The sequence below is a fragment of the Podarcis raffonei genome, chromosome 2, assembly GCF_027172205.1.
Source record: "Podarcis raffonei isolate rPodRaf1 chromosome 2, rPodRaf1.pri, whole genome shotgun sequence".
Taxonomy (NCBI): domain Eukaryota; kingdom Metazoa; phylum Chordata; class Lepidosauria; order Squamata; family Lacertidae; genus Podarcis; species Podarcis raffonei.
In genome coordinates, this window is record NC_070603.1 from 125,898,471 (window position 1) to 125,910,454 (window position 11,984).

At 44.9% G+C, this 11,984-nt stretch overlaps 2 protein-coding genes across 3 annotated transcripts in view; both read right to left on the bottom strand.

Moving 5' to 3' along the window:
• The window catches only part of LOC128409526 (zinc finger protein 208-like), a 125,267-nt gene that overhangs the window by 75,882 nt on the left and 37,401 nt on the right, over nucleotides 1–11,984 (bottom strand). The window contains exon 1 of one of the 2 annotated variants that reach the window (XM_053380054.1): nucleotides 10,103–10,247. The exons of the other annotated variant lie outside the window; for it this stretch is intronic. Within the exon in view, the coding sequence (XP_053236029.1) occupies nucleotides 10,103–10,232 (130 nt within the window). The 5' untranslated portion in view covers nucleotides 10,233–10,247. Of the gene's footprint in view, nucleotides 1–10,102; nucleotides 10,248–11,984 lie in introns of those variants that run through there. 2 annotated transcript variants of the gene reach the window in all.
• On the bottom strand, nucleotides 865–3,976 carry LOC128409554 (zinc finger protein 14-like). Its single transcript, XM_053380143.1, has one exon. It carries the CDS (start codon nucleotides 2,882–2,884, stop codon nucleotides 1,592–1,594), a length of 1,293 nt encoding a protein of 430 aa, XP_053236118.1. The 5' UTR covers nucleotides 2,885–3,976; the 3' UTR covers nucleotides 865–1,591.

The following is an 11,984-nucleotide window of genomic DNA, read 5'->3' on the forward strand; positions in this document are numbered from 1 at the left end:
ACTATATCAGATCAAAACTCAACATAGATGATAATGAGGGGTGAAAAGAGTTCATTGTATAGATGGAGACTAAATAAGGGTTTATTTGAAAAAAACTGAATTACAACATATTCCAATTACGTTAGAGTATCAAAAAATGTTAAAAACATTTGGAAATATAGGGGAGGATGAAACTTTCACTTTTATGAAGGATTTCAACCATAAAGAGAAATGTTTTACCTAAGATACTGTTTTTATTCTAAATGATACCAATAATAAATAATACAAGCTTCTTTAACGAATGGCAAAGAGATATTTCATGATTACTCTGGCAGGGGGAAAACACCAAGAATAAAGTTTAAAATTTTGATAGATACTAAAAATAGAGGTGGCTTCGCACTGCTAGATTTTCTACTACGAGGCAGCCTCTTTGTGTTGGTTAAAAGAATGGATATCGTTGGACAACACACTATTGCTGGATTCTCAGTGGAATCTCGGTTGTAGAACGCTTCGGAAGTTGAACGTTTGGGGCTTTCAAACGCCAAGAACCCAGAGGTGAATGCTTCCATTTTTGAACGCAATTTGTAAATAAAATTATATACAGTGGTGCCTCAGGTTAAGTACTTAATTCGTTCCAGAGGTCCGTTCTTAACCTGAAACACCACTGGGGCCTCCTGCCGCTGCTCCGCCGCTGGAGCACGGTTCCTGTTCTCATCCTGAAGCAAAGTTCTTAACCTGAAGCACTATTTCTGGGTTAGCAGAGTCTGTAACCTGAAGCGTATGTAACCCGAGGTACCACTGTCTTAATAAAATTATCTATATATAAAGCAATTGAAACACTTCCCACACTGTTGGGTTGAAATAAGCGACAGACGAATGGCAAGGTGTCATACGGGAGGCATCTCTCGAGCAAGTCTCGGAGAGTCCCTTTTATTGAATATTACAGCATTACATATGTGCTTGTTGCTGATTGGTTAACATGAATACAATGCAAGGGTTGAATATAGGTATTAATCATCAATAGATTAAAGGGTGGGAAAGGGAACACAGAATTGGACAGGCGTGAAACCTCCTTATTAAACTATTAACTAGTGATTGAGTATCAAGACTTAAACTATTACTAATGATTGATTTTGCATGACATGAAAGAACATAACAATCGCGTTCCGTAGATGTGGTCAACAATGCGTTAAGAACAGGTCAGGGTACTGAACTCAATGTGAACTGATCAGAACATTCCCAGACCCATGCGTAGAGGCAAAAACATCCCAGCATCCATCCCAGCACCACACTCCTTCCATTCAAACCATTTTAGATTTTTCTGTTTGTGGATTGTAGGGTTTCAACTCTTAAAGCTTTTCCTCCTTGCGAGTCCATTGATGGTTTCTAAGAACATCAGGACTGAAGCTCTATGTACGCTCCATATACGTAAGTGGTTTTCCCTTTTTGAGTTCGCTGATGTTTGCTAAGGTTTCCACTTCTATTGACGCTGCTTCCACACTCCATACATTTATTTGCTTGTCCCCGAGTGAGTCTGTTGATGTCATCTAAGTTTCCTGTGTGTGAAATTAGGGTTCCACTCTGAAAGAAACTCTTTCAACTCTCCATACATTTAAATGGTTTCTCCCGTGTGAGTCCGTTGATGTCTTCTAACATTTCCAACATTGGTGAAGCCCTTTCCACACTCCTTACATTTAAATGGTTTCTCCCCTGTGTGAGTCCATTGATGTTTTCTAAGTGTTCCACTGCGATTGAAGCTCTTTCCGCACTCGGTGCATTTAAATGGTTTCTCCCCAGTGTGAGTTCGATAATGGGCTCTCAGCTCTCTCCTCTGAATAAAACTCTTTCCACATTCCATGCATTTTAATGGTTTTTCCCCTGAGTGAGTCCACTGATGTCTTTTTACTGCACCCTTAGAAGTGAAGCCCTTTCCACACTCCTTACATTCAAATGGTTTTTCCCCTGTGTGAGTCCGTTGATGGATTCTAAGTGTTCCACGATCAAGGAAGTTCTTACCGCAATCCATGCAATTAAACGGTTTCTCCCCTGTGTGAGTCCGTTGATGGAGTCTAAGTGTTCCACTGCGATTGAAGCTTTTTCCACAATCCATACATTCAAATGGTTTCTCCCCTGTGTGAGTTTGATGATGGATACTAAGTGCTGTACCGTCAATAAAGCTCTTTCCACATTCCATGCATTTAAATGGTTTCTCTCCTGTGTGAGTCCGTTGATGTTTTCTTAGTGTTTCACTGTGCCTGAATCTCTTTCCACAATTCATACATTTATATGGTTTTTCCCCTGTGTGAGTTCGATGATGGATTCTAAGTTTTCTACTCTCAGTGAAGCTCTTATCACACAGCATACATTCAAATGGTTTTTCCCCAGTGTGAGTTTTATGATGAATATTCAGTCCTCTATTTGTACTGAAACTCTTTCCACACTCCAAACATTTAAATGGTTTCTCCCCTGTGTGAATCCGTTGATGGATTCTAAGGCTTCTCCTCTGACTGAAGCTCTTTCCACATTCCATGCATTTGAATGTTTTCTCGCCCATGTGTGTCTGTTGATGTTTTCTAAGTGTTCCACTATCGGTGAAGCTGTTTCCACACTCCATACATTTATATGGTTTTTCCCCTGTGTGGGTTCGTTGATGGTTTCTAAGGTGTCCAATCTGACTGAAGCTCTTTCCACACTCCTTACATTTATATGGTTTCTCCCCCGTGTGAGTGTGTTTATGTATACGAAGGTTTGAACTCCAACCAAAGCTTTTTCCACACTCCATGCATTTAAATGGTTTCTCCCCTGTGTGAGTCCGTTGATGTTTTCCAAGTGTTCCACTGTCAGTGAAACTCTTCCCACACTCCATACTTTCAAATTGTTTCTCCTCTCTCTTTTCACATTCCATGAATTTATATGGTTTCTTTGTTATTCCCACTGGACATGGCCCTCCAGAATTTTGACTGCCTTCTCCATTGTCTTCTTTCAACAGGGAGGAGCGGGGGAGAAAGGAAACCTAGGAAGAGAACAAAGGAGTATTACACACATCAATTAGCACCTGCTCTTATTTTGACGTCTCGTACATTCTTTCCTGTCCTCCATATGTTCCAATTGTTTAGGAAACACAGATGAAATAATGTTAAATAATGGTAATGCATCATCAGCCTTTCCTAACCCTTAATTAAGCATTAATGAATCAGCATTATCTTAGAATACGGTTGAAATGTGGGGTTTACGTTTTATAAAAAGTGGTTTCTCACAGGAACGGGAGCTGCTCTATGTTCCATGAACCTGGCCAATATTAATCAGGATCCTAAATTCATCATGAAGTTCTTCATCTGCTGCACTATAATCCTCCACCCCTTGGGCCACATTTTGTCCCCTTCGACCTCTAGATCTTTATTCATCACCTGCACAGTCCCTTTGGCCTCAGGAGGTCCATACTGACCATTTTGGGAGACCCATATATAAGTCTAGTGACAAGGCTTGGTGCTTGTGGTCGGTTGAAGGAACGCTCAGTTGGAGAATGTTCTTGGGGTTGGACCTCCATCTCTCAGCCTTGCATTCTTGAATGGAGAGAGCTGGAGATGCAGAAGGAAAGCAGCTGAAGCCTGACTGCTGGGAATGCCAGACTGAGACACCCACCCCCATTATGATTTATAATAATTATATGCCACCGGGTCTCGCACCTGCCTCCTGACACTGGCTTATCTTAGCGGAGATTCCCTGTCCAGGCCTCTCTCACTGTTCTTCCTCCTTTGCCCTGGGTGGCCAAGGGCTTCTGGATATTCTAGCTCTGTTCCAACTGGGATTTATTTATTAAATTGTTATACCTCTTTTCATATGAAGATCACAAGATAAAAATATGTGTTACACTGAAAAAGGTGAGTATTAAAGGTGAATAACACTGAGTGTGGAAAAGAATAGAAAGAAGATGAAACCAGTGGTGTGTCCACCTGAATGTAATATTATAATAATAATAATAATAATAATAATAATAATAATAATAATTAAAGAAGAAACCAATCTTCAAATCAGTTTCAGATTCCCTGGCTGTATTTCTCAGCCACGACTGTGACTCAGAATCTTAGCCACACTTTTTTCTAGAATATCAACTGGACATAGGAGCCAGACATCCCTGGGATTTCATCCAGACATTCCTTTAGTGTGGGCAGCAGCAGCGGAGGAAGGAAGGAAGCAACTTTGGGGGCAAACCATTTCCTTCTGAAGGTCTTCCCCAGCGGCCAGCAGGGTTGATAAACTTCTCAGTGTGGACACCTTGGATTTATAGTGTTAGGGTCTGGATACCAATCATAATCCCTGAAGAAATATCTCAAGAACCCTTAAGATCCAGTTCCACCAACTCCCAAGTAACACTGAGCCCTAGAGGAACCTTCTATGCTGAGTTGAGGCACCTCTGGCCCTCCAGATGTGATTGGACTCAAAGTACCACCTGCCCAAGCAAGGATGGCCTATGGCCTGGGAGTATGGGAGTCTTATCTGGGGGGACACACTTTCCCCTTCTTCCCCCTCCTCTGAAAATGCTGAATGGGGGAGGTGGGGCACATTGACGCAAGGGGCACATTTACACACCAACAATATTTCAATATCGAGAAATGGTATTTGTGTCGCGACATCACCCAAATGTGCCTATACATGTGTGAGTAGAACAGTTGCGACTGCGCTGGCCGCCAGTTAGCCCTTGGCGTTTGAAGAGAGTAGGTGTGTTTTTAGCACGACCAACTTAAAAAATATGTGAAATGTAAAAGTGTTCCAACACTTTTTTACGGCATTTAGTTAAGATTTAAAACTACCAAAGGTAAGTTATTCCACTCAATAATCAGGATTACATGTGATTTTCAAATAAGTTCAGTGGCTTTATTAACAATTGTTAGTTTTTTGAAAATGTCCATTGGGGCACTTTGATACACTAAGACATGGGACGCATTGATATGTATTAAAGTGCCCCGCTTAGTGTACAATAATCTCTAAACAAGTGTCATATCTCAGGAAAAAACCAGGATCTTGTATGTTTGCCTTCCCTATTGCAAGTGTTGATTTGAAGGATGTTGTTTTGCGGTTGCCAAAACCAAATTTCCCAAAGGGCACAACTTGAACATTATCTCTTTATATTTTATATACTTATATATTGACTTATGTAGATATAATGTGTAACAGAAGCTAAATGTTAAGTAATTATCTTATTTTTATAAGCATTTTGTTTAAATTACTATTTTTTGACTACCTAATGTGCGTTCTTATACTTTTTAAAGTTCTTCCTAACTTCTGGCCCATGGGCCTTAGGGTGCCTATGCTGGGATAGAGGGTTAAATCAGGGCAGGCCAAATGGGACTCAGCTCCGTCCCCTCCTTGCCCCTCCCTGCATCTCCTGCCTGAGGGGGCTGCCTCAGTTTCCCTCATGGTGGAGCAGGCTCTGAGAACAGCCTTCTCGCTGCCTTCCAAAAGACAGTCATACCTCGGGTTACAGATGCTTTGAGTTGTGTGTTTTCGGATTGGGCACCGCACGGAATCCGGAAGTACCAGAACAGGTTACTTCCGGGTTTCAGCCCTTGCACATGTGCAGAACCACTAAATCACGCTTTGCGCATGTGCAGAAGCACCAAATTGCGACCCACACATGCACAGACACGGCACTGCGGGTTGGGAATGTGCCTCCCGCACGGATCACGTTCGCAACCCAAGCATCCACTGCACAGGAAACATGACACAGAAGACCTTGTAGTCTCACCGTGGAAAACAACAACAACATCATCATCATCATCAACAACAACGATTGGTTATACGTCACTTTGGGCTGCCCTGGGCGGTGGCGTAGGGTGTCCCCATTACAACAGCCCTGCAAAATAGACCGGAGTTGCTGCGCGCTTTTGGGACTTGGAAGAGTAACTTACGGCAACCGTAAAGGGCAGTCCAGTGTCGTCCTTACGGGGGCCTCTTTTAAATAGGGGCTGGGGTTTGAACTTGGGCTTTGCTAAGGTTACGGAATTGGCAGGGGGGGCACTTGTGGGAGAGCAGGTTTCTTTGGCCGTCTCCCCCTTCCTTTCTTGCCCCTTCTGCTTTCCCATGGCATGTCCAGCCGAATTCGACTATGGCGTGTGGTGCATATCTCCGCCTTCGGACGGAGGGAGCCAGGCAGCTTTCCGGGTCGTGTGCCCAACTTTTCATGAGCTGAAATTAAATCCCAAAAGACCTACAGCTGCTTGTTACAAAGGGAGGGGGCCGATTCCGGTAGGTTTGTGATATTAACTCTTTCCATGCTCATTTCTGATGCTCAGAAGCAGGTGCACCCTTTCCTAGACCTTCCTGATGACATTCTCAGTCTGACGCACAGTATTTACACAGAAACACGGATCAAACACAAAAAACCCTTTACATAACTCCCTTTCTAAATTTCACTGAGACCATCTTATAACATATCCCCGCTATAACACACAAGTTCTAATTAAATCCTAATATTTACTATACCTAAACATTGAGCACCACAGACTAATAATAATAATAATAATAATAATATGTATTATTTATACCCTGCCCATCTGGCTGAGTTTCCCCAGCCACTCTGGGCGGCTCCCAATCGAGTCTTAAAAACAATACAGCATTAAATATTAAGAACTTCCCTAAACAGGGCTGCCTTCAGATGTCTTTTAAAAATAAGATAGCTGCTAAATTCCTTGACATCTGATGGGAGGGCATTCCACAGGGCAAGCGCCACTACCCAGAAGGCCCTCTGTCTGGTTCCCTGTAACCTCACTTCTCGCAGGGAGGGAACCGCCAGAAGGCCCTCGGCGCTGGATCTCAGTGTCCGGGCTGGAGCGTCCGGGTGGAGACGCTCCTTCAGGTATACAGGACTGAGGCCGTTTAGGGCTTGAAAGGTCAGCACCAACACTTTGAATTGTGCCCGGAAACGCACTCAAATATTCCTCTGCAGTAAGGGAGGCATATGGAAGCCTTCCCATTGTCTTTGTGCTTACAAATACTGCCTTAAGGAGGGATGAACAGGGTGAGCCTGTGACCTGGATTCAGGAACTAAAGTATTTACCATCACAAAAGAATGGCCAGGCTGCCCAAGTAATGCAGTTAGTGACCATTAACAGGTATCCTTGAGGACAGGTTTTCTGCTGTAGACTGCCTCCTGTGATGTATTCCTGCTGTAGACAGTCTCCTTCTGTATGATATTTGGGGGGGGGGGGTCTTGGGTGGGCAATTTGAAAAGACTATATAAGGCCTTGCACACCTCCCTGCTGGTTGTGGTGAGGGGGGGACACTGTTGCAACAGGGTAATAAAGATCAGGCTTACTAGCCGCTTTGCTTCCCATATACTCTGGTTGGCCTCTGTTATTTTCTCCTACCAATATGGAACCCACTTAAGGACTATATGGGCTCTTGGATACCCCATAAGGGAAAAGGAGCAGGTTTTGTCTTATAACAAAGGTCGTAAGAATATGTTTGGTTGGCACGCTTATTTATGGCAGGATAAAACTACAACACACAAGAGCTCTATGAATCAGGTTATTCAGAAAATCCTTTTTACAGTATGGGATAAATATAATAATCTGCTGGAAAGAAAAACGCCTCTTTGGCTTCCACCCACAAAAGCAACAGCTTTTTTTAAAATGCAATACGGAAGAAGCAATGGGCAACTTACAGAGATCTTTTGGACTTTTTGGAAGAAGAAATAAAACTGAATAAACAGGATGAGGTGGGAGGTGTGGTGGCGGATTGGTTTCAATACCATCAAATCATCTTGTTTGGACAAGATGAAGGGAGAGGTTCACAGTTTGAAAGAGATATTATTGAGAGGAAAGAGAAAGCGTCTCCCAAATTTCAGGTAGAAAATTGTCCAATCTGAAGAAGTGTGCATGCACACGAAAGCTTATCCCCAGAACAAACTTAGTTGGTCTCTTAGGTACCGCTGAACAATTTTTTAAAAAAACTTTCCAAAATGTATGAGATACTATTATAATGGGAAACAAAATAAAACTGGTAAAATCTTCAATGATACACTGGGCCAGAAATTTAGGTCATAATTAGAGCTGGGCTTGATGTTATTATATCGCAAATCCAAGGTGTATAAGGACTAGGAAATATCTGATTTTCAATATCGTGATAACTCGTCAGCTAACAGTTGCAATGTTCTCACCAGCTAAACCTCGCAATATGACCTGCTAAACATTGCCATGTTATCAGCAGCTAAAGATTGCAATCAGGGTGGATACAATCAATTATTTTTTAAAAAAATAAAAATTAGATTTTTTTATTTAAATCAGAATTTTTTTTATTTTAATCAGATTTTTTTTAAAAAAAATGCTTTTAGAGGAAAAAAATCTATCTAAAGATAGTTTTATATTTAATTACATTATAGTCCAAAGGCTATTCATTCAGGAAATAGGGATTTGTTTTTAATTATCTAGCATGAGGCTTTATATGCAGTATTTAATTTTTTGGGTAAATGAATTCCATTAACCCATTCACAATGTCATGCTCTTCCAGAGGTTTCTGTAAGATTATTTGGGGAAGTTTTTCTAATGAGAAGATATTGTCACAGATGCTTGTTTTTGCCATTCTCAAAAGTGTGAATTTGTGTGTCTGCAGAGATAACATGCCTTTTCTTCACAGGAAAAATGTTATAAAATAAACATACAGAGTTGACAGAAAACCTTAATCCCATTGTTCCTTTGCAGATTTATATACAAAAAATTAACCCCTTAAATTCTAAGTTCTAAGAGGTTCAATGAACAGATGGTTTGCAGTGGAAGAGATTTGCACAAGTAGCTAAGTGTGAAGCAGTAAAAATGAAAGTGCAACCTTGTGAGCAGAATACTCCACACATCTTGGGGTCTTTGTGTAATAATTGTGCAAGTCAGACTTGAGGCAAGTGCTGAAGGCTCTTCAGGGCTGGCAACCTCTTCCCAATCCCACTGGGTTCCAACAACCGCACTAACACTTAACTGTACAGAATAGGCACCTGAATGCAGAAACCAGTCCAAAGGGGGGGCTGGTAGTGGAGGTGGTGAAATGCTTAAGTTCCGAGTGTTTCATGTGCGCTAAAACTCAGTCTGCTTGGTTGTTGTTTTTTCTATAAAAAAAATATTTTTACCAACATGCTATAATATTATTGTTTTAGTTAAATAAATTGTTTAAGTTGTTACTAAGGAAATGATTTTTTTTCTCCTTCCAATAAATTACAGCAGAAATGTTGTCCAAATATACACAGTTAACTTATTAAACCTCAGAATGATTTCATAATTATCTGTCTATGTCGGACACGACTAAACGACTAAACAACAACATACTGACTAGTGATTTACCGTAAATTGCAATTGAAATCAATTTGATTTATATCTAATCCACCCTGATTGCAATCTACCACAATGTCTGAAATAAGGCTAATGTCTGAAATAGAACTATACAGAGGCGAACAGGACAATGTCCTGGCAGCTGCTACTACTTGGGGGCTAAAACGGCTAAATGACAATATTATCAATCCTCACACACTCAGTTTCATCAGCAGGCAAGCCAAGATGCATCCTAGCAGGACTTTTGGGTTTGGGCTTGGCTACCAAATGGTGGTATTCAGGATAATCCAAAGTATGGAAATGAGTCCTAGTGAATACAGATAATCTGGCAATGCCAACACCCTCAGCAGGGAGACTGGGCCATGGGGGGGTCAGGGGTGCTGGAGGGGGAGGGGTCTCTGTCGAGGCTCCTCCCCCTTCCATTAACCCTTCCATGGACTCCCTCTCTTCCCCAGCCAGGGGCCCCACGACCCCAGGGATTCCTGCCAGGGGGAAACCGGGAGAATGGGGGGCCTCAGCCCCACCCCCAGCCCTGCTTGGGGTCCTCATTCCCCTTCCCGCCAAGGCCTCCAGGGGGGGCAGGGCAGCTGAGCATCTCTCGGCCCCCCAGGAAAGAGGAAGGGGAGTCTGGCGGTGCTGCTGCTGCCCAGGAGATCTTGCAAGGCCAGCCCTGCAGGTGCTGGGTCCCCCCTTCCCACCTGGGTCGGGGCCTGGATCGGGGCCCCTGTCGACGGGCCCCAGGGAGGGCGCTTTCCTTAGGGGGGGGTCTCTTTGTTCTCCCCTCTTATCCCCCCCCTCTCCCTCTTTACCTCTTGGTCCTCCGCCTCCCTGGCTCCAGATTAGTCCGCTTTCCTTGTCTGCAATAGAAAGGGCGGCGGCGGCGGGGGGGCTCTTCAGCGACGCCCCCCTCCTTTCCCTGTCTGGAAACTTCCGGCGCATTTCGCGGCGACACTTCCGGCTCCTTTTCAGACGCCGCGTCCCTAGAGCTACGTCCGCAGAGCAGCCCCTCCCTGTGTCCGGAGGGGAAGGGAAGAGGACGGGGCGGCGCTGCCTCTGGCCTCCTGCTCTGGGGGCTCCATGGGGACGCGGCCCCCGCCCCCCAACTGGCGGCAGGGAGGGGGACTCCAGAGGGGAGGGGGGAGTTGGGCAAGTTTCATCCACCATCATTTTTTAAGGGAGGGGGGGATCTCCTTCTGGGCCTCCTTCTGCATGCCAAGCACTCAGCCGGGGTCCTTCTGCATGCAGAGCAACTGCTGCATTGCTGAGCTACGCCCCCGAACAGCCAAGCCCAGCTTCAAACACCAGCCCTCCTCCCCCCATTAAAAAACCACCCACTGGATTCAGAGGCAGTGAGGGACTCCAGACAGACAGAGGCGCCCTTGCTCTGGAATTCCCTCGCCAGCAGGGAGACTTCAAAAGCCCCCCCCATGCCTCCCCCTTCCCTCAATTAGTGGGGAGACTTCTCATCTTGTGGTTGGGTCATTTCAAATCCAGTTTTTCTCTCTCTCCCTGCAATTTTAAGCAATTCTGGCTCTTATGATCCCTGCAGGGTATTAAGTGTTGTTCTAACCTCCCTATTGCAGGAGGAAAGAGGAATGTGGGGCTTGCTTATAATATCTTAGGGTGGCAGGATTAAGATTTGGGACTGGGACTTTCAGATTCAGAGCCACTTTTCGCATGAGATTTCTTCCAACTATTGGAGGAAAGTATGTCTGAGGTTTATGACAGAAATATAATTATTACGGGTGAATTTAATGGAGTGGTATCACTGGACTATGACAGAACACTGAGGGAAAGTGTCTCAGAAGAAGGCAAAATACCAAATACTTTGTTGATATGGTTACAACAATGGATGTACTAGATCAGGGGTCAGCAAACTTTTTCAGCAGGAGGCCAGTCCACTGTCCCTCACACCTTGTTGGGGGCCGGACTATATTTCGGGGGGAAATGAGCGAATTTGGCCCGCCCGCAAAGAGGCCTGAAGATGTTTGGCTTTACCTGTCCCAGTTGTCATCCCAATAGCCCCAGTTGGGCTTCTCCAGCCAGGTGCCAGGGCAGGGCAGGAGGCTGCGTTGGCTGGTGAAGACAGAAGCAGCAGCCCCGGCGGAGCCAAGGACAGAGGCAGGGGAACCGGGGCGTTGCCAGAGCTTTTACCCACCAACTGCTGCTGCTTCCCAACCCGCAAGCGGCAGGTGCATCTCCTGCAACAAACTGCCTGAACGCCATGGGAGGAATAAAGGAGGGAGGGGGTGACGAAGAAAGCGCGTGAGGAAGCGGCACGGAGAAGGGGCACAGAAAAGGAAGAAAGGATGGACTGAGGGAGAGGGAGGAGGAGCAAGAGGATAACGCAGCAGCAGCCGGCAGCCAGCACCCCCTTCCCAGCGCCACCCTTCTGAGGCAGGCAGGCGGGTGAGCCGACTCCCCCCGTTGATGGCGCCCAGTGTGGGACAAGATAGCTCGTCCCTGAGGAGAAAAGCGCCGCCGGGTGAGGGAGAGGGAAAGAACGTGTGTGCTGGCAATCCACGCGGTAATTCCTGGACCGTCCGCAGGCCGGATCTAGAAGGCAATTGGGCCTGATCCGGCCCACGGGCCTTAGTTTGCCAACCCAGATGCTTGGAGATTCAGACCCCCATTAGAACAAGAGTAAACATGTTCTTCTGATTCAAAGGATTCTGCGGGAAGAAGAAACAT

Excerpts from the sequence above, each read along its gene's own strand:
- LOC128409554 (XM_053380143.1), bottom strand. The coding sequence starts at position 2,884 with ATGGAATGTGAAAAGAGAGAGGAGAAACAATTTGAAAGTATGGAGTGT.